This window comes from Mycosarcoma maydis, chromosome 2 (genome assembly GCF_000328475.2).
Source record: "Mycosarcoma maydis chromosome 2, whole genome shotgun sequence".
Lineage (NCBI taxonomy): Eukaryota > Fungi > Basidiomycota > Ustilaginomycetes > Ustilaginales > Mycosarcoma > Mycosarcoma maydis.
In genome coordinates this window covers 41,700-62,243 of record NC_026479.1, presented here as the reverse complement: position 1 = coordinate 62,243, position 20,544 = coordinate 41,700, and the positions used below count along the sequence as shown (strand labels likewise).

The 20,544-nt window shown below is 53.4% G+C and overlaps 8 protein-coding genes across 8 annotated transcripts; 4 read left to right on the top strand and 4 right to left on the bottom strand.

The window, feature by feature from the left end:
• Positions 1-2,688: 2,688 nt before the first annotated feature.
• On the top strand, positions 2,689-5,150 carry UMAG_00847 (uncharacterized protein; the record flags this gene model as incomplete). The annotated part of the gene is made up of 2 exons (XM_011388577.1): positions 2,689-3,081; positions 3,195-5,150. The coding sequence occupies 2 exons, from the start codon at positions 2,689-2,691 to the stop codon at positions 5,148-5,150; spliced, it is 2,349 nt and encodes a 782-aa protein (XP_011386879.1).
• Positions 5,151-5,575: 425 nt separating this feature from the next.
• Positions 5,576-7,261, bottom strand: UMAG_11249 (uncharacterized protein; the record flags this gene model as incomplete). The annotated part of the gene is made up of 2 exons (XM_011389073.1): positions 5,576-6,394; positions 6,593-7,261. The coding sequence occupies 2 exons, from the start codon at positions 7,259-7,261 to the stop codon at positions 5,576-5,578; spliced, it is 1,488 nt and encodes a 495-aa protein (XP_011387375.1).
• A 2,092-nt stretch (positions 7,262-9,353) lies between these two features.
• UMAG_11248 (uncharacterized protein) lies at positions 9,354-11,079 on the top strand (the record flags this gene model as incomplete). Its single annotated transcript, XM_011389072.1, has 3 exons — positions 9,354-9,469; positions 9,677-10,014; positions 10,040-11,079. 3 exons carry the CDS (start codon positions 9,354-9,356, stop codon positions 11,077-11,079), a joined length of 1,494 nt encoding a protein of 497 aa, XP_011387374.1.
• Positions 11,080-11,856: 777 nt separating this feature from the next.
• On the bottom strand, positions 11,857-12,744 carry UMAG_00844 (succinate dehydrogenase iron-sulfur protein subunit SDH2; the record flags this gene model as incomplete). Its single annotated transcript, XM_011388576.1, has 1 exon — positions 11,857-12,744. One exon carries the CDS (start codon positions 12,742-12,744, stop codon positions 11,857-11,859), a length of 888 nt encoding a protein of 295 aa, XP_011386878.1.
• A 774-nt stretch (positions 12,745-13,518) lies between these two features.
• UMAG_11247 (uncharacterized protein) lies at positions 13,519-14,568 on the top strand (the record flags this gene model as incomplete). The annotated part of the gene is made up of 1 exon (XM_011389071.1): positions 13,519-14,568. The coding sequence occupies one exon, from the start codon at positions 13,519-13,521 to the stop codon at positions 14,566-14,568; it is 1,050 nt and encodes a 349-aa protein (XP_011387373.1).
• A 44-nt stretch (positions 14,569-14,612) lies between these two features.
• On the bottom strand, positions 14,613-16,607 carry UMAG_11246 (uncharacterized protein; the record flags this gene model as incomplete). The annotated part of the gene is made up of 1 exon (XM_011389070.1): positions 14,613-16,607. The coding sequence occupies one exon, from the start codon at positions 16,605-16,607 to the stop codon at positions 14,613-14,615; it is 1,995 nt and encodes a 664-aa protein (XP_011387372.1).
• A 1,033-nt stretch (positions 16,608-17,640) lies between these two features.
• UMAG_12113 (uncharacterized protein) lies at positions 17,641-17,973 on the top strand (the record flags this gene model as incomplete). Its single annotated transcript, XM_011389179.1, has 1 exon — positions 17,641-17,973. The coding sequence occupies one exon, from the start codon at positions 17,641-17,643 to the stop codon at positions 17,971-17,973; it is 333 nt and encodes a 110-aa protein (XP_011387481.1).
• Positions 17,974-18,100: 127 nt separating this feature from the next.
• On the bottom strand, positions 18,101-19,828 carry UMAG_00842 (putative aflatoxin efflux pump AFLT; the record flags this gene model as incomplete). Its single annotated transcript, XM_011388575.1, has 1 exon — positions 18,101-19,828. One exon carries the CDS (start codon positions 19,826-19,828, stop codon positions 18,101-18,103), a length of 1,728 nt encoding a protein of 575 aa, XP_011386877.1.
• Between the last annotated feature and the right edge of the window lie 716 nt (positions 19,829-20,544).

The following is a 20,544-nucleotide window of genomic DNA, read 5'->3' as shown; positions in this document are numbered from 1 at the left end:
TGCTCGGGCGACAGTTCTAGCGACAATAATGCAAGGTTCCTGTCCTTCTTGGCCATCTTTGGCTGGGATGGATTACTGTGGGACAGACAGTCCTTCCTTCGTCGGTTCAGTGCTTGCATTTGATGCTCATAAACGTGGCTTGGTTTCGCCCAACAAAGCTCGATATGAACGAATGAAGAGACAACAGAAACAGTGACTGATCCACAGTGACTGGTCAATCCGGTTGTCTGGGTGCAAAGGGCTTGGCAACCACCACGTTCGGCTACGTATCGCCTGTTTTGTCGTGTTTGTGCAGTTCACCTTCCGACCCTGTTGGTGCCTTTTGGGTTTCTTCCTGGGTGGTGTTCGGTTAGCGCACTCATCTGTTTTGGTTTGCTATCCTGACCGCTTACGCGTGCCCAAGCTGTCTTGTATACAGTATAACTTCCTTGTACTTCTTGTTCACCTCGTCGATGCAACAGTGCATGTCGGTCTCGCTTTGTTTCCAAGATCTCGTTTTCTACATGTCCTGCAATCCTCCGATGCACTGCAGACACGTCGAATCCGCCGTTCAGCCTCCTGACCTTTTCGAAGCTTCCCCACCCAGATCAGAATTCAGCCTCCCTTCCAGCTTGCTCGCTTAGTTCCTTAGCTGGTTGATCAAAACGTACCACGATGGACATGAGCCTCTGGCTGTGGGTATGCTGTGTGATTCACGATTGGGTACCACCTTTGACTTCGGTTTGGCGTGGCTTTGGCTTCGTCCGTCGCCTCGGATCCCGCCGTCAGCGCCACCACCATCGCATCCAAGTTCAAATTCCCTCCTCCTCCGCGTGTTGGTGCCTCCGCACCTCCACGCTCCCGCTCCGACGGTCATCCACCGTGCCACATGCGACAGTGCTTTCATGGCTCTCCCTGATTCTCGTCCCTGCCTGCTTGTTGGTCGCGACATTGATGCTATTCACCACCTGCTCAATCGTGCATGCCTTTCCAGCCCACGTTGGTCTCGAACAAGCGCAATAAGCGCAGACAGCAGCATCGCCTCCGCCGCCTCTCGACGTCTATTGGCCCCATCGCGATCTGTTGGCCCCTCACCTTGACTTATTTCTTCACCGACACGATCTGACACATGCTCTCTCACTTTCGAAAGCCCTAGAGTTTGTCGCCCTTACTACCATCTCGTTCACTATCTGTGCTGCACCCTACCCTTGCCTGCGTCGAGCATCGTTGCTTTGCGTTGGTTCTGATCACTTCAAGGCGAAATCCAACTCAGTCTCTCCTAACTCGCAGATTCATCTCGATCCCGCCAAATCTGTCCTCACCTCACCTTGTCGCGCTGCAGCTCCCAGCCAGTAGCACCGTCCAGTCGGATCTCAACAACTCACTCTTTTTAGTACCGCTGGATCCTGTTGCCTAGATCGTGTACCCGTTTTGTCGGTTTCCCTATGCTCACGTGTTCCTGACAAGTCGACGATCCCAAGCCCGTACTCCCTCAGCGCTCGAGCTTCACTCGCGCCCACTTTGTACCCGTCTTATCCGCCAGGACTCGTACATCACCCCACTCTCCATCTCAAAGCCACTGGACGCCCTCCCGCCTTCGTATCAAACTCATCAGTCTGCAGCACAAACAAGCTCGTCTCCAGCACCCACCTGCAACTCGGCGCCGCCAACGTTGTCCTTCATCAGGCTACGGCAGTCAATACTTTTCGCCAAACTCGGCATCCGCCGTCATTGCGCCTTCTTTATTTGGCTGCATCGCCCACTTGATTCAGCCGCGAGTACTGCATTCCGACGTCAGATTTCATTGACGTCCCATCTGCAGCTCCTTCCTTGGTCCCGAAGTTTATCATAGGTCTCCCACGTACTTTTATCGAGTCTGCCGAAGGTTAGCTTCATTGCACCTGACAACAACCCTTTACGCTTCAAGGAACAAAGGAGCTCTCCTGCAAGGCGTCGTTTTGCATCATTTCATTACCTGTCCCTCCGTCCTGCAGCTGAAACGTCAGGCTAACCGCTTCATTCGTCGGGCCAGCTGTACTCCTCTCTGGCCGCTCTTCCGCCCTGCACCACCCAGATCCTCGAGCTACTCCACACTTTCGGCAGACGCTCGTGCGCTACATCCTTTTATACAAGAGGAAGTCAAGGATTGCACTGGGCCCTTTTTGCATGCTCGTTCTCGTCTTGTCTCTTATCCCTTCTTCCCCCCCCTTCCCCTTCTTACTTTTTCTCCTTTTCCGTTGTCGTTTCTCCCCCTTCCCCTTTCGACGCTCCCTCTCTTCCGTTCCGTTTCGTATCCCTGGTTCTTTCATCTTGATTCTGCCTTGCAATCCTTCTTACCCCGTTTGGCCTCCTTCTCTTTGACGTCAAACTCTCATCGTGGATCGCTCCAGCGATCGGTCCCGTCGCCAAGCGCCCTTCTCCCCTTGTTTCTTCTGGCTAATTCATTTCCATTTCGACCACGCTTTCTCGGCTTTTGGAGCTCATACGTCCGTCCGCCTCTATCAACAGCTGCCGTAGCCGATCTAGGGCCAGATTCAGTCTCAAATTCCTCGGACACCGGTCGATAGCCTGATCGGACTCTTTGACCCCCTCGGCTTCTCGCTAATCTTTTCAATCATCCCCACACGACAGCGGTATCCGTTTTTAAAGTGACATCCGGACATTGTCGGTCAAGCAACAGTTTCGTGATTCACTTGCTTGCTGACAGCAATGTCTGACATGCCTGCTAGGACCTTCCGCGAGGTCAGCAGGTTGCAACAAGGGCACTTGGAGCATGCCTCCACCTCGAATTTATGGTCTAATCGTGAGAGTCCCCCAGCATCCGCCTCAAAACACATGGCTGTTCCGGGAACATCTTCGCCCAGATCGCCTCTAAAGAGGCCAGGAGACTCACCCAAAACATACACCAGCTCAACTGCCGATCATGTTTCTGCAGAGGAGGACGAACTAAGCGATGAAATCTCGCCGCATCTCGAGCGTGATGGCAATTCTCGTCTAAATCGTGCTCTTTCGGCGAAGCGCAAAAATGGACATGTGGCAGCATTTTCTTCGAGTCCTAAACGCTCCAAACGAGCTGCTGCGGGCTTTTCTCCGAACGCAAAGGTAAGACCATGCATCACCTCGTTACTTTAGAGATTCTTGTCCCAGCCATTCCGTCGGCATTGTTGACATTTATTTCCCACGACTTTTCCCGTTATCGTCATGCGTCTGTACAGAATACCGAAGGGTCGCATATGGTAAACCCCCTTAGCGGAGCTTCTTCGCCACGCGCTCAGATCCAAGCTGATCCAGGCCATCGCCGAGACGACGTGGAGCCTAGCATGGCTTCAGCGCGCGTGCTGTCTCCAGACGAGATTGACACCTTCCTCGACTTGATCTACAAGCATCATCCGGAGCCTATGACGGCCGAGACAATGCGCCAGAGCGTTGACGCGCTCTACGGTGACTGGGAGCAATATTGTGCACGCCGCCAGGTTCCTGTTCGACTCGCCAAAAAGCCCCTCATGGATGAGTACGGCAAGATTTTCAACGGTGTTTACGGTCCCGATGCCCAATCCAAGGCGCGTTCGATAGCTCACGAGCTCTCACAAAGGTCAGCAAATCTGTTAGCCAGTATGGATGCAGCAGGAAGCCAATCAGACGATCAGCACCGTGATAGTGGTAGCCGACGCAGCGCCACATATTCCATGACTGACCGAGACTCGGACGATGCGCAAGGCGATGAAGACGACAACGACGACACTGACAACGTCGAGGCCAATCCCGACAATGCAACGGCGGATACCGATGCAGGTGCGCTATCAGTCGCTTCGAAGAAGAGGGCAGAGAAATATCAAGACACGACAGAGGGTGCTCCGTCCAGCTCAGCGACCAAGAAATCCAACATTGCCCAAGTGGGTCGCAATGGGCTTGCCGTCCTCGCGCCAGGGCTGTTTGACATCCTGCGCACCCATCTTCGCGATGAGATCTTGTCGAGTATCATGCCATCGGTGCGCAATGATCTTGCCGAACAAACACGCGAGCTCTTCTTGCAGAATCAGGACTTGTTTGGGCGTATCAAGGAGATGGAGGATCGCATACGCAACCAAGACCTTTGGATCAGACACCTGTTGTCTCACGATCCTTCGGACATGACGACACTATCGGCTGGGCCTCACAAAGGCGACGCAGGGATGGCGGGCGTCGACTTGAGTTCGAGACTGATCTCTACTTTTAGGAGGGAGCCAGTCAAGTCTGCCCAGCCTCTTCGACACGGACCTCTAAGTTTGGAAGGCGACATAGGTGGCAGCATGGCTCCTGCCGATTACTTCAGCGGTGCTAGGCCCATGTCGTCGAGTCAAGATCCCCGCAACGACCCGCGACGCTTGACGGATCAAGGTGGGGCTGGGCCGCCCCCGACCGAGGGACTTACAGCGCCTGCTGCACCGATTCCAGGCAACAATCCAGGTATAGGTGCCGTTTCGGCCGCCGGATTTGGATCTGGTCGCTGGGAGCCCGAAGCGCATGCTCCGGCTGCTTACCGAGATCGACCGCTGCTCACCGAACGACGACCCTCGCACGCGAACGAGCCGCCTCATCGCAGGCCAGGATCTTGGCACAGTGACGTGCAGTCTGTTCGCGATTTTCGAAGCCACTCGAATGAGTGGCACGACAATCTCGAAGGACGCTACGAGCCTCCTCAAGGTTCGTTCTTTCGCCAGCAGAGACTTTCTTCTGGCGGGTCCCGACGTTCGACAGCTTTGGGCGGCAGTGGTACGGCTGTCGCTGGACCGCGTAGCGCGAATCTTGGGCCGGGCCCGCTCCCTCCAACGGGGTCGCCACGTTCCATGACTAGCATGCATGACGACTTTAGGCGACCAGGAACCCTGATGCTCTCTCGTGATCCTGTCATGTCGCCCTTCGAGCCCGCCTACGAGACTCGCCGCGTGCACCCTGGCTTGCCTGTCCACCAAGCCGAAGCTAATCTCGGTGGCGGCGAAGCGAGCAAGGCACCCCTACCACCGAGAGCCATGGCAGTTGGATCACCCGAGCAGAAACAGAGGAATAAAAGAGGTCGGCCGAGCAAAGCTGAGATCGCCAGTTCCAGAGGTGAGCTTGGCGCCGGAGGCAGTCATGCCTCGTTCGGCGCTGACTCGCACTCGTCGCTGCCATTCAGGCCGTACTTGTCTTGAGTTGGTGATCACTCCATTCCGATGTTCGCTGTGACTCGACAGCGCTCCGATATGAAAGTGCTGACGGCCAGCCTCGTCAGGCCCGACGATATGACACCAACTTCACCATCGGAATTCTTTCTGACCTTCAACGTGTATATTCGACTAATCTTGTACTTGTGCTTTCAGCCACCACCGTTGAGTTTAGGTCGGTCACGGTGCCGACGCTATCCCGGTTGCCCATTCAACACTCTTTACATATATTCAGGGTTTCTATAATATAAGATGCAACTTGCTTTGTACACTCTTTCTACCGATGCTGCAAGCGATCTGAAGCGGAATTTCTCTACGGGAATTATGCAAATATGAAAGAGCATGAGACGGAGAATCGTGAATGGTCAAAAGAAGCCATTTCGATTCTGAATATAGAAGGGTTTTCGCCTACCTCACCCGGAGCACACGGGAAGGGTGGTGTTGTTTTCGCGAGTGAAGGCGAGAATGTGATCGTTGATGACGCGGTGGGTGAAACCCACTTCGCAGTAGACAAAGTAGTAGATCCACTTCCTTCTAAACACATCGACCTCTTTCTGACGTGCCTCGGCGGGTAAGCGGCTGATCTCGTCGTGGTCACGGAGTAGAGCGGGACGGATGATGGGATCAAAATTGGCCTGGAATCTGAGCTTCCATTCGCGTAAGGTCCTGGCGTAGTGAGGGCCGATCGAGACGAGCGTGTCGAGCACAAGGTTGCCGTTGCTTCCGTCGGTAGCGCCGTTGACGAGCGAGGTGACCGAGGGCAAGACGCCACCGGGAAAGATCCACTTTCGAATGAAATCCACGCCCTTGTAGTAAGCTTGAGCGCGAGATTCAGGCATGGTGATGCATTGGAAGACAGCGACACCACCTTGACGCTTGAGGACGCGGTCCACACAGCCAAAGTAGGTTGGGAGAAACTCGATGCCTACCGCTTCGAGCATTTCGATCGAGCAGACGCGGTCGAAGCGGTCAGTCCAGCTAGAAGGAAAGTCGCGGTAGTCCATGAGATGCACTTTGATGTTTGCTTGCATTCCTGCGGCGGCGATGCGCTGTTCGGCGAGAGCTTTCTGCTCGACCGATAGCGTGACGCTATCAACGGTACAACCGGTCATGCGAACCGCTTCCATGGCGAATGATCCCCATCCTGTGCCGATTTCTAGCACGCGATCACCACGTCGAATGTTGGCTCGTTTGATGATGAGCCGCAACTTGTTCTGTTGCGCCTCTTCCAACTCGTCGTACTCGCCAGCACCGGTAGCGGCAGCCTCAGACTCAGATGGTGGTGTTGGCAAATCACCCGACGCGACGCCTGCACCTGCGCTAGTGGTGCTCTCCACCCCGTCATCGCGGCTCGTAACAGCGGCGAATCTGAGCGGCTCAAACACACCTGCCGCGTTCGATGCGTGCCCATTCGTGGCCGTACCCAACACTGCCCGCGTCTGCTGGTTCAACCTATCCAGCAGTGGACCCGATACATCGGCATCCAGCGTATCAAAGACCGCGCACGAGTAGGTCATGTCCCTGCTCAAAAACGCCTTGTACATGGTGTTGCTGATGTCGTAGTGCGCACCGATGTTGCGCAAGCTGCCGACTTTTGTGTTTGCGTACCGTTTGTTAAGCAATCCCTGCGCAGACGAAATCAGCGTACTGGCAACCGAGATGCTTTCGAGATTGCTGAGACTGGCACGGTTCAGAATGAAGAGGTCGAAGACGGCGCCCAGATCGGGTGTGTCGACATCGCCAATCATGTAGGCTTCGGCAAAGCCTAGATCGGCACCGAAGAACATTCGTGTCCAGAACGTGTCGCACTTGACGATAAGAATGGCGTGCGGGGCGCTTGCAGAACCAGCGGTACCGGTGATGGATCCCGAGAATGCGCATTTGGACTTGGCTTCTTGATGGTTGTGCTGCTTGCTCTTAACGAGTGTCGGGTCGCCAAAGCGGTGTACCGTGCCATCGAGCAAACGAACTTCGAGCTGTCCGACGGTGAGCTTGGAAAAGAGAGCGAGAACTGAAGAGCGAGCAATGGCCGCAGTGGGTCTTGCAAGAGGTGCAAGAAGCATCTGCGGGATCGGAATGGATGGGAAGAGTCCGGTCATGATTCTCGTATAAGCGGAGCGATGGCAACGTTTAGGCTGCAAGATGCTCGTGTATTGATGATCTTTCAGACGGTTCCAGACAGAGTTTCAGCTTGACCGCGATGGGTGAGAGGTCTAGAAGTGGGACCACGTTGAGGTGGCTTATGTTTCAGAAAGAAGCGACGAGGTGAGTCGAAAAAGAGGATGAGCTCTACTCAGATGGGAAAGGATGACGATGAAAGATGAGAAACAGAAGAGGATAAGTGAGTTGAGCTCATTGGTCAAGGTGAACAGGGCCAACCTGGATGTGGAACGATTGGTAGACGCAAGATTAGGTAGTCCAAAGGTTCAAGGACCGAGATTGCCGCGGATGAGCGAGCAAGCAAACGCACACACTTGAAACTCTCATCTCGCAAACGAGTGCAAGGTCACGAACGCACGGACGATGAGTCCGTCAAGGGGCAAGCCCGACAGCCGAGTTGAACGAGAACAGGTAACAGTTAGCACTAGCAAAGCAGGGGAAAGGACAAGGAGTCTGAAGCGAACGGCGAATGGACGGTGAAGGAGGAAGATCAGGCGATCTCAACGAAAGGCACTTGACAGGTAACTTCCGCGGATGCTCCTGTTTAGGAAGGGCAAGCTCGGATCTGACATTCAGGAATCACGAATACGGAACGTGGGACCGGGCGGGGCTGGTACTAGACAAAGAAACATACTCAGGTTCAAGATCCAAGGCGCACCTCTGTTGGACAACTTGCGTAAGCTTGTGCCAACGACGCTTGGTGTATCATGCAAATCTACCGCACAGCAGCAGTTGCTTGTTTACATACAACGCCAGAGAGAGACTTTTGGTAAAAGGAGACTGTAAGTTAGCAAGGTCTGAGGCAACGAGAGCCGAGCCTCACTCGGTTGTCGCTGTGTCCCAGAAGAGGGGAGTTTGAAGTTAAGCGAGGGTCAAGGCTGAGATCGACACACGGCAGCTGAGGGAGGAAAATCAGGAAAAGAGCAAGAGCAAGTGGAAGTCCGGTCGACTAGGATTCGAGGGTCACGAGTGCAGTAGCGCCTAGTTCAGGGTACGATTGACGGGCTCGCAGCGCAGCAACACCCTGCATAACCCTGGTACGCCGTCGCGATACATGCCTCGATTCACGACCGCTCTGCCCTGTCTCATCGCCTCGTCGTTTGTGTTGAGACTCTAATTGGCGGTCTTCCCTCCCAATCCGTGAGAACGACTCCAGGATCTTGAATCTTAGAGCAAAGCAATGTTGAGGATGGATGGCGACACACACGTGTGGTAGTGCGGCGGTGGGACGATTGAATTGGGTTCAGGCCCAGTTCAGATGCATGCTTACCTATGTTGGGCGTGTCGCACCGATCGTGAGGCGCGTCGCCTTTGGAGCCAGCTGCAGCCTCCACTTTGAGTCCGTGTCCCGTGTTCCATGAGTCACGAGTGGGTGTTCCACGTCCAATAGCCACGTGCAGTATCTATTACTGTTACATCGTCTTTTTAAAGGTGAAAGACGATACTGTATTCATCATCGAGACACGATTCAATACAAAGTATTAATATTTAGATATAGAAATAAAAAAGGCTTAGCTGCTGGTTTAGCACGTCCGAATCGAAATCACGAATCGATTTCCGAATACACGTTGATCTTCTCCTCTTTGTTTTGTTGATATTATTAATAATAAAGCGGCGTTGTGGGGACAGAAGACTACTGCCAAGAAGCTTGTCAGCGGTTCGTGATTGTCAAGAACAACACTGCGCTCCTCGATGAAGTCACCTCGCGCTGTCAAATTCATTCGCAGTTCCAGCTGCCAGCAGCTGCACCGAACTCCCCCGCTTGCCAGTCACGAGTCAATGAGCTCTCGAGAGAGCTAAACCCTCGCTGGATGCCAATCACGTGTTGAAATGGCGTTATTCACTGATTCGTGATTGATTTAGCCCTAAGTTAGCCGCTCTGCTACCTTCACCACCTTCACCACTCATCTTGCCTACCAGTGTAGCCTGGTCTTGATTGTTGCGATGCTGTGGATCCCTCTGTGACACTTTCTTCTTGCCAACAGGTAGCTACGATCCATTCTTTGCATCTGCTTATCCAGTTTGGCTTCGATGTCTCTCTGTCCTCGAGCTGTCGCAGACGCGCTCCAATCACCATTCAAGCTTCCTCAGCAAGAGTACCAAGATAATGTTGCGTACTTTGATGTTGCCGAACACTCACAGCACGAGTTGCACTCATTTCGCCCTTCCAGCATATATAAGCCAGATCTATAACCTCTTTGGCAGTCGCAACTCTCTCCATCTCGCTCTGTCACATGGCGCGTATTTGGATTGAGATTGCCGCGCCTGTCTTGCTACCTGCCATTCATCAACCAGACATGGGGTCAGCCTACATACACCGATGCTGCTACAACATCCAAGCCATCGCTCTGCAGGACATGGTTGTTCGTCTTGCTCGTCGCCAATTTGGTCATCACCGCGGTTTCCTTCATCGCAGCATGCATTCATTTCAACACTTTCACCACCCTCTTCCTTGACCTAGCACTGCTGGTCGTTGCTTGGCCCATCCTCTCGCTCTCGCTCTACATTGCCAGTCCGCGCTCGGATAAGCACCTACTTCAGCTGCCCGAGTTTTCTCCTTCCACGACACCACTTTCCGAGCAGTCCCTCTCCTCCTTCTCCGACTTCGCCAATCGGCCCTCCGCTTCTGTTCCGAGCATCGCAGCTGGTGACACTACTACCACCACACATCGCAGATCCTACCGAAGCGTTCGCCTCAAATCCATGGCTAGAAAAAGCTCACTGCGTCGGTGCAGTCTTGTGGTACTTTGCTCTTGTAGAGTCGATTGCTTTCCAACCCACCTTCCCCTCGGGTACCAAGATCCATGGGGATCAAATTGGGTCATTCGTCAATGTCCCACCCTCAGCTAACTCTACTTCGGCGCGTCCAATGAAAGTTTTCATCGTCTCCAACCTGTACAACAACGAATATATCCTGCCTACCTACACATCTTCGCTCAACAACTTCATCCACACGCTTGGTACAGAGAATGTCTTTGTCTCAATTTACGAGTCTCACTCCACCGATTGCACAAAAAGCATGCTTGCACAACTTGACCGAGATCTCCATCAAATCAACGTCAGCCGTCGCATTCTCTTGGATGATCGAGCCACCCGCAAGGGCAAGCTGTCGGCCGTGTCGGACAGAGTCGACTTTCTCGCCAATGTACGCAACACGGCCATGCAGCCGCTCGTCAAGGCCTCTGTCCAATTCACCCATGTGCTTTGGATCAACGGCATTGTCTTTACTACGCAGGATGCGCTCAACCTTTTGCGCACTAATAACGGTCACTACGATCAGGCCTGTGCCATGGACTTTATCGGCAACGGATTCTACGATACCTGGCTGACACGAGACACACATGGTGACACTTTGAAGAGACAATGGCCCTACTTGAAGAGTGGCAAGGATGTCGATGCCATGCGTCACGGCAAGCCCTTCGAGGTCAATTCGTGCTGGAACGGCATCAGCGCTTTCGATGCCAAATGGTTCTACCCCTCCAACAATGGCTCTGCGCCTCGCTCTTCCGCCTTGGAGAGTGTGGATGAAGACGGCCTGCTTCAACTGGCGCTCAAATTCCGAGCTTCCGAAGCAAGCATGCCTGTCTCCGGAATGTCAGTTGACATCGTACGACATCCATCGGGCGACCTATCCTTCACGCCCTACGATCTTGATCAACCCGGCGGTCAAAGTGGCCTACAACCACAGGCAATACTGGCTTGTCAATTGGCTCATCCCTTCGCCTATTTTGAGGGCTTGGAGGATAATTTGGCGTGATTTCATGGCGTACCGCCTCTTTGTTTGGATCACCGAAGGTCAGAGATGGCCCAATGAGTGCAAGTTGAAGCAAAGGTACCGGGCTGCTCCGCCTGAGCCGACTTCCTCAACTGCTCCTACCGCTGTCGCCGCAACAAGCCTTGCAATCTCATAGAGACCTTCCGTCAGCATTGTCATCGGTTTTTTGGTAGAGGCGGACCCCGTCTTGCGAGTGTCGAGTGTCGAGTGAGTCGAAGATTTGTGCTTTCACCTGTGATAAACCTGCAGCTCTATCGGGGCGAATGTTGGTGCCGCTCTGGTAGGATGTCAAGGACGACAGCCTCATTCGGCCAAGAAGCTGGTTTTGTGGCATGCCTGGCTTCGAGGCTGGCCGGAAGAGGCCGATGTGGACGAGTGCGTTGTAACGTCTCTGTAAGTGACGATTGCGAGTTCTCTTGGGAGCGCGTTGTGCTGACGCTCTCCAAGCCACGGTTCCGGGACAGCACCGCGGATCTTCGCTCAACTCGTCTCGCTTTCGTACGATTGTGGCGAATCGCGGCTGCCACAATAGGCTGTCGAAGAAATCGCTAGGTACACGTCCTGCATCGGCTGCTGGAACCAGCGAGGACGCAGGCCAGACACTTGCACACTTTTCCGTCGCCAGAACACTGCCCTCATCTTGCCCGTAGCGTTTCCACTCTCACTGAACAACAAACCACAAGCGGAGTTGAATGCAATTAGATACTTTTGAAATTGACAAAAGAAGTGCTGAGGAAAGAACGATATGATATATCAAGATTACGACGAAGCCATGATAGGGCGCTCGGAAGCCTTGGGTGCGCCGACGGCCATGTCCTTCTTGATCTGTGCAATTGCCTTACCAGGGTTGAGGTTCTTGGGGCAGGTCCTGGAGCAGTTCATGATGGTGTGGCATCGGTAGAGCGAAAAGGTGTTCTCGAGCTTCTGTCTTCGCTCCTCACCAAAGTCGTCACGCGAGTCGGCCATCCATCGGTACGCCTGCATGAGCACGGCGGGGCCAAGGTACTCGTCCTGATTCCACCAGTAAGAGGGGCAGGATGTGGAGCAGCACGCGCACAGAATGCACTCGTACAGACCGTCGAGTCGACGACGCTCCTCGGGCGACTGAAGATGTTCACCCTCAGAAGGGGTGTTGTTGGACTTGAGGAAAGGCTCGATGGATCGGTACTGCTTGTAGAACTGGGTCAAGTCTGGCACGAGGTCCTTGACAATGTACATGTGCGGCAAGGGGTAGATCTTGGTGTCATTCTGCTTGTCGATCCGGCAGAGGCAGGCGAGGGTGTTGACACCGTCAATATTCATAGCGCACGAACCGCAGATACCCTCACGGCACGAGCGACGGAAGGTGAGCGTAGGGTCAATTTCGTTCTTGATTTTGATGAGCGCGTCGAGAACCATTGGACCGGTCTGGTTGAGGTCCAGTGTGTACGACTGCAGACGAGGCTTCTCCGAGGGCTTGTCAGGGTTCCATCGGTAGATCTTGAACTGCTTCAAGTGCTGAGGCTTGCCCGAACTGCCAACGTTGTCAGAGGTGGGTGTGGCGAGACGGGCAGCGGCGGTTGTGGAAAAGGCAGCAACGCGCGAAGAGCTGGCAACAGAAGGTCGGAGAGCGGTACGAAGACCGTTGCTGACGTTGAATAGCGACATGGTCGGTGTGGATGTATGAACAAAAAGCCAAGACAGATGTGGTGGTAGTGTCACAGCAAAGTACAGAAGGGCAAGCGTCAGAAGACACGCACACTCTCAGGTTCAAGACTCGCTTTGCGCGCGACCAAGATCGGCTCCTTTGCTCCCCGCACACTTTGTGGTGTGCAAAGTCGTAGACGGACGAGCTGTGCTGTAAATTGCAAGAACCTGTCACGCTGCGCTGTGCTGACCTATTTGCCGACTGATTACCAAAACACGGCGGCTCTGTAGTCGGGCTCCAGCGGCTTTTTCCATTTTGCTTCCAGCGGACCTGTAGTAAAGACGGCACCTTCGACACGGTTGTGGACCAGCAGTGCGTCATGATCCAATCAGAGTCGAGCCAATTTCAAAGCCGAAATTGTCTCCGTTCTTCACCCTAGCCGCAACGCCCTCCTGACGAATTTTCTTCCGCCGTTTCCAACTTTCAAGCTGACATAATTTTGGACAACTGAATACTCGTCGCGCATTTCTCGTGATTGTCCCTGCCGTTTCCAGCCGAAACTGTGAGGAATGCGACAATGTTAGACCATGCGAACCCCACTTCTTCCGCGATCTTCCGATTTTTTTCCTTCATCTGGGTTTCGCGAGAGATCTCACAGAGCACGAGCCTAATTCTTGTGATTCGGGACTCGGACAACTCCACTTAGCGCTCGAAATTGACGGTGGCTCGATTGATATTCTAGGATCGATCCCATCAACGTGCTCGATATCAACATCATCATGTCCGAGTCGAGGATGCAGGCAACCAGCTCGAAGGGCGAAGAGTCTTGCCGAAAAGACAGGAGGTCCTCATCGCCGCTTCGCGAATCAAGTCCGTCACATAGCAGCAGACGAGACAGGGACCGTCATAGCTATGAGCGTCGAGAGAGAAAGTCACATTCACACAGGCAAGACCGCGATAGAGTTGCACGTGAGAACAGGCATGGTCACAAGTCAAGCAGGCATAGAGAAGCTGAAGGGGACAGTCCACAGTTGGGGTCCAGCTCACATCGACACCGCACAGACCAAGGCAGAGACAGCAAGAGGCGTCGACCACAACCTGACGACAGCGAACGGCGTTCTTCATACAAAGCAGGGAGCTCCATGGACCCACAAAACACCCACCAAGCGCGCAGCCACCGCACTTCACCCTGTCATCAGACTAGGGATTCAAGAGACTCCGTTCGCGATCGCGACGAGCGTAAACACCGACATTCTTCATCACGAATGCGATCACCGTTGCCACAAGCGACTAGCTCAAGCGATCGCATACCGCCACGCCCATCTTCGCCACCTGTCCCTGCGACCACAGAGCCATTTGCAGAAGAAGATGCAGAGAACGACGCTCCTAACTTTGCTCCCTCGGGACTGCTTGCGGCTGAATCCAACACGCACAATGGAATCGTGCTCAAGTACCATGAACCGCCAGAAGCACACAAGCCCAAAACTGCGTGGCGCCTGTATTGCTTCAAAGACGGTAAGGAGCAACATGTGCTCCATCTTGGTGCTCAGTCTGCTTATCTGCTTGGACGCGATCGAACTGTTGTCGACATACCACTTGACCACGAGTCGTGCTCCAAACAACACGCCGTTCTGCAGTTTCGTCAGACCATCACAACCAACGATTTTGGAGACAAGAAGAAGCGCATCCAACCCTACTTGATCGACCTGGAGTCGATTAACGGTTCATATGTCAACGACAAAGAGATTCCCACCTCCAGATACTACCAGCTCAGGACAGGGGATACGCTCACATTTGGCGCAAGCACAAGAGAGTACGTCTTGCTCGACGAGTCTTCGGCGTGAGCGAGGACGCGATGATGTGGATTGCAAACCTAGTTGATGCACCACTAGACCTGCTCTACGTAGTTGGACGGCACGATCCCCGTGCGGCCATCTTTGACGACTTGACACCATCCATCTGCATAGCTCATCCCGACGGCAGATAGCTCGAGTTGCTCGTTGGTCGCGAGTGAGTGCTCGTCGTCCCCTTGTGCCGCATATTCGTACAGCGCCTTGACGAATCGACCACATCCTTGAGCTGCCACTGTTGATCCCTGGCCGCCTTTGTATCCAACGTCCTGCAATGCCGCCATTGCCCCAGTGGCGGCATTTTCAAACTCGCAATATGATGTAGGCACAAGACCTTCTCTGCCTGCGCCTGCACGAACCTGGATCCAGCCCGTGCCTTCGACGTCGTCCTCGAGCAATTCGACCTGCTCGCCCTCGATTACGCTCAGTTCGAATGGACTAGACGCCTCGAAATCGTATATGACTTTGCCGACGGGACTTTGTGTGCTGCTGTCCGATCCTGTCAGAGCCGAAGAAAGCTTTGATGAGGCTGATGCTCCTTCCGTGCTGGCGCTCCTGTCCAGCTTTCCATCGAATATGGCACTAGAGCGATTCGATCTGCTCAACGAAACAGAAGCACGTGGAGAGTCGGTGCCTGCCGCCACTCCGCCACCTGGAGCCGCTTTGCACTCTGCTGGCACCTTCATCTCGCACTTTTGATGCACTGTGTAGCCGCATGGCTTACATACCGAGCCCTGTTTGGAAAGTCCCCAAATCTTGTCTCGGCAAAAGTGGCACGTGGTGGGAATGCCGAATGAAGCTGGCTTGAAGCGATGCGGCCGTGCTTGCCCTTGATTTTCGCCGATGTTGGCGATAATAGTGTCCACTTCGGCCTCCAAATCGTGCAGCTCGATTTCAAATCCGTAAAGTGTGCGTGTGGCTTCAAAGAGATTGTCCATCACCTCATCTGGATTGCCAAGGTCTGGTTGCTTCTGGTAGGCATCGCACAGGTTGTGGAGCCCGTCGACCTCCTTTGCCTTTGCTATAAGCAGAGGCTCGAGTTCGGCGATGCGGCTCCTGCAACGCATCAGTCGATTCTGCAAGAATGTGACAGCAGAAGGTTCTGTCGACATTTCAGATGTATCAAAGAACCCGACGCACGGCTCGAATGACCATCCACTGGGTTCTTGCCATCGTTGTTGGTTGTGCTCGACGAAGAGCATCTGATCTTGTGTAGGGTCGACATGTGCTGCTTTCGCTTCCAAGTCACGATGCTTCTTGGCTACCGATTCGTGGTGGGCAGCTACAGCGGCCTGCGCTTGAGAGGTACACGCGACGAAATGACGAGTTGACAGCACCCATAGAGATTGCAAGCTGTTCTGTACAGCAGGTAAATCGGTGCGGTAGAAACGCTCTTTAGCACGGTTGGAGACGGCAATCTGAATGAGATAGCTGTTCTTGCCATTCCACATGTCCATCTCGGCAGATTGGAAGGCCTTGGCAGCACGATCCGCATGTCGGTCTCCTGCAGCTGCCTTTTCACGTTTCTGTCTTTGTGAGTCAAGCTCTCGACAGAGCTCATCGTACTTCGACTTTGCCTTGTCCTTGTCCGAATACATTCTTTCGCGGTCCGAGAGGAGCTTGCTGGCATAGACGGTGTGTTTGCGGCGAAGCTCCTCGCGCGACTTGGTGCTCGTGTTCATCTTGTTCGAGAGTTGATCGAGTACGGAAGCGAGGTTGCTGTGGTCGGCGGCAGTAGCATCGTTGACTGAGTAAATATTTGTGATGTGAGTTCCTAGAGTGGATTGGGTATGCTTCCATTCGATGGTTGGTGTAGGACCGACCGAGATGTCCTGGTCCTTCTTGGCTTTCTTGTCGCGATACTTGCGGATGAGTGATTGAAGTTTGGCGGCATATTCGCGTTCGAGAGCGGCGCGCTCCGCTAGAAAAGAGGCTACATCGTTCTCCAAAGCCAGCTGCGCCGAGAGAGCTGCAGCGATGGTCGGCAGTTGGTCCGGTAATTGATGACCAAAGTTAGCAGCTGAGTCGCTCATAGCGGCTGGTGGGTCCAGAGCAATAAGTTTTTTTTTTTTTTGGCTGCGATCACATCGAATGTGACAATGGTGTTCGAGCTTGGATTGTTTGAGCTAGGATTGCGTCCTACCTACCTACCTTCTGCTGTTGCATGCAACTCGACTTGTTACTGTCACGAGTTAGTATACTTTAATCCAGCGCTTACGCCGAAAATGCAAGTGAGAAGAGACACAGAGAGAGGAGAGAACGAGCCTGGAAGATGTGTGGTATGTGATATTCTGCCAAGCATCACACACACTCTCTTTCTTTTGGAGGCTGTGTTGCGCATCGCTGCACGCGACACGGTGACATCACATATTACAGGTGACTTTTGTGACCAGCATTCCTTGTTTGATTTTATTCATGATTGTACTGTATGTTCACCACTAGTTAGTTATTCATGATTGGTTTGACACAGACGCGTTTGTGTCTTCGCTTGATTTGTTTCAGCGGTGTCCAGTCTTGTGTCAAGGCGGCTGTTGGCACTGTTTATACAAACGCGCACAGGAGTATCCACGATCTACAAAAGTATCAGTCAGATCACAGGAGAGTCTGTAGACATGGTTCCGTTGAACAGCGACGTGGGAACAAGCATTACGCAGCAGAGAGAGGCACCTGGTTTTCAGGGATTTGCTTCGTAGCCAGACCGCCTTGAGTGGTCAGGATGGCCGGGGAGTTTGACTCTACGCTCAAAGTCCAGATGTGTGGCCAGAATGCTCTTTGTCAACCTCGTGGATTCGACGATCCACAATACTGCGTGCAGGCAAACTTGAACACCGACGTCGATGGAAACGTGAAATAACTACGTAAGTTACTCGTGACCTGAAATCTCAGGTGGAGCCAAGTTTCTCGGATGTCGGACTTTGGTGGTGGCAAGAGTATTCACGATTAAAGAAGAAGGCGGCATCATGATGAACTTATAGACTCGATTCAATCAAAGTCCCGCCATCACGCAAGCATTCGCTGACGACCTGGGACGATCTCTCTACGTCCGGATCATCTGAACTTCGAATCATGATCGCCACTTTGTCCAGGAACGCTCGGGCTGACCTCCGGTCGAGCCACCTCACCCTAGAGCATTTTCTCATGCGATCGCGAACGCTCTCCCTGTATCGCAAATACGTTCGCGCCACAAGAGACATTCCACATCCGGAAGCTCGATGGGAGACGATTCAATTCTTCCGTGACGATGTCCATCGCTTCCGACACGAGACCGATCTCGAACAGATCAAAGGTCTCCTCATGCAAGGCCATCGCTTTCTCAAGCAGATGCAGGGGCAATGGACCTTGGCCGGTGCTTCATCAGATGGATCCGCCAACAAACTTCGTGGCACGCGGCAGCTTTAGATTGTGCCAACACCTGCGTATACTCTTATGGTACGAAGCCTTAAACATGGCTTAGAACACTTCCGGACTATGACAAGGGCAGAATGGTGCATCTACAGTTCAACGGTGCTGACAGGAAAACAGGCATTCAGGCTTCCTCGACCTTTGCGACTTCCTTCTGGGCAGCCTGGGCTTCCTCGGAGCGCTGCTTGGCCACCGTGTTGAGGTTGAGCCATTCAATTAAGAAGAGGGGTAGAATCGTCACTACTGTCAGCCCCAGCGTCAAGTACCATACGTTGCGTAGGGCAGCATCGAAGGCGTTGATCACCTGCTCAAGCACCTGTGCACCCGAGCCTTGGACGGCATGTCGGATCTCCGAAGCGCCAGCCTGTGCCAGCTGCGCAGCTCGTCCATGCAGCTCCGGGATTTGTGCGAGGCCCTTGACCAGCCGAGCGGAGAGCAGATTCTCTGCCGCGGCAACAAAGATGGCACTGCCCATTTCGCGCGCAAAAAACACGGCAGCAATGCCGAGCGGAACGTCTTGCGGTGCGAGTGCGGCCTGCACCGCGAGCGAAGTTCCGGTGAAACCGATTCCCATGCCGAGACCGTAAAGTACTTGATATCCAGCCCATTTTGCCTCAGACGTTGTCGACGACCATGTAGTGATCAGTCCCGCACCAATCGAGCCCACGATGGGCGGTACGAGCATCGGTGGTGCATAGTATCCTGTCTTTTTGGTGATAATGCCACCAATGATGCTCGACACGCAAAAGGGTGTGATCGAGGCGAGCGTACTGTAACTACTCTTGATGGGTGTTTGACCTCGCACGACTTGAAACCAGACGGGAACATAATAGAAAACGACCGTCATTGATGCGGCGATAAACCACATGTACCAGAAGGACCCAAGTACCGACCTTTCGACAAATACCTTAGGAGGCAAGAGGGCACGGTCCTGCATGTACACTTGCCATCCAAGAAAGGCAAGCAAAGTCACGGCAAATACTACCAAAAGCGCAATCACCCGAGGCGTGTTCCAAGAGTTGAGTGTGGTTGTGGACGAGGCTTTGCCACCAAACTGCAGCGCAAGCACCAACGAGATGACACTGCCGAGCACCAAGATGACTCCGATTGGATCGATTTGCCGAACTTGCTGTTTGAATGGAAGCATCGTCTTGCCCTTGTCAGCCGTGTTCTTACCATCGAGAAGGAAAATGACCGGAAGGACGGCGACGACAGCGAACGGAAGATTAATGTAGAAGCACCAGCGCCAAGAGACGTTGGTGGTAAAAGCTCCGCCCAGCAGAGGGCCCAATGCAGATGCCACACCAAACACGGCACCAAGCGCGGCCTGAATCGTGGCTCGCTTCTCTAGTGGAACGATGGACATTACGATCGAAATGAGGCCATTGGTGATACCTGCGCCCCCAGCCCCTGCAATCGCCCTCCCAACGATGAAAGCATTGGAGCTTGGCGCTGCACCGCATATGGCTGAACCCACCTCAAAGATGAGAACGGCGGTGAGGAAGACAGGCTTGACTGGATTGGCCTTGTAAATGCGACCCCACACGAGTTGCATGGCAGCTGTAGAAGCCATGTATGCTGAGCCGTACCAGCCGACATCACCGAGCGAACGGAACTCGTTTGAGATGGCTGGGATTGCAACGCCTATGATGGTTTTATCTAAAGCCACGAGGAACATCAGCATACCCGTATTGATGAGTATAAGGTGAATCTTGAGTCTTGAGAGCGACTCATCGGCTGACACGTCGACAAGAGGTGTAGAGATCGGCTCTTTCGTGCCGGCTTGGCTAGAGGTCGAAGATGAACGACCAGCAGCAAACGACTGCTGCTTTTCAGGGCCGTAGGTCGTCATGGCTGCCTTGGTCGACGAAAGCACCATGGAGGGATCGTAGATCGAGATCGATCAAGGGAAGGGGGTTGGGGGATTGGATTTCTGAGTGAAGGCAACCCGACATCGACCAAGAAGGGCGGCCCACTATATACGCATCGAGTCCGCTCAAGCCGCTCCCTGGTTACTTGTCCTAAGCTGTCCCTCATGGCCAATAACATCAAGACACTCGAAGTAATGGATTAGAGCAAGTCATTGCCGCGGAGCAGGGTGGTGAAACGAGCATTGCTCGACTCAAATGCGAGTCACGTTTGACGCTTGTCCAACGAATTCTAACCCAGCCTTCAAACCAGCCTTAGTAGAAAAATAGATACACACGGCGGATTCTTCGTCACTGTCCACGCGTCGTTCGGACGCTTCTATCGCCCGCTGTCAAGAAGTGGTGCGCTCCTCACGTGTGGGGATCTTTGCGGCAGTTCCCGGCGGAAAAGCCAAGTCAAAAGTATCCGTGATGGTTTCACGTGAGTTTATAATACTGTATTTTAGGATAAGCAATTCACGATTTAAATATTCTCAACAATTGCGATTCGTGATTGGCACAGACTCTTTAAGTTACCACAAACTGTCGGAATAGTTTTTATGTGTCAAGACAGACAGAAAGTTGTCTAGCTGTACACGGGCTTTTGAAGGGTCCTCGGACTCTTGTATCATCCGATTTCCTGACGGTTTGCTGCCTTTGA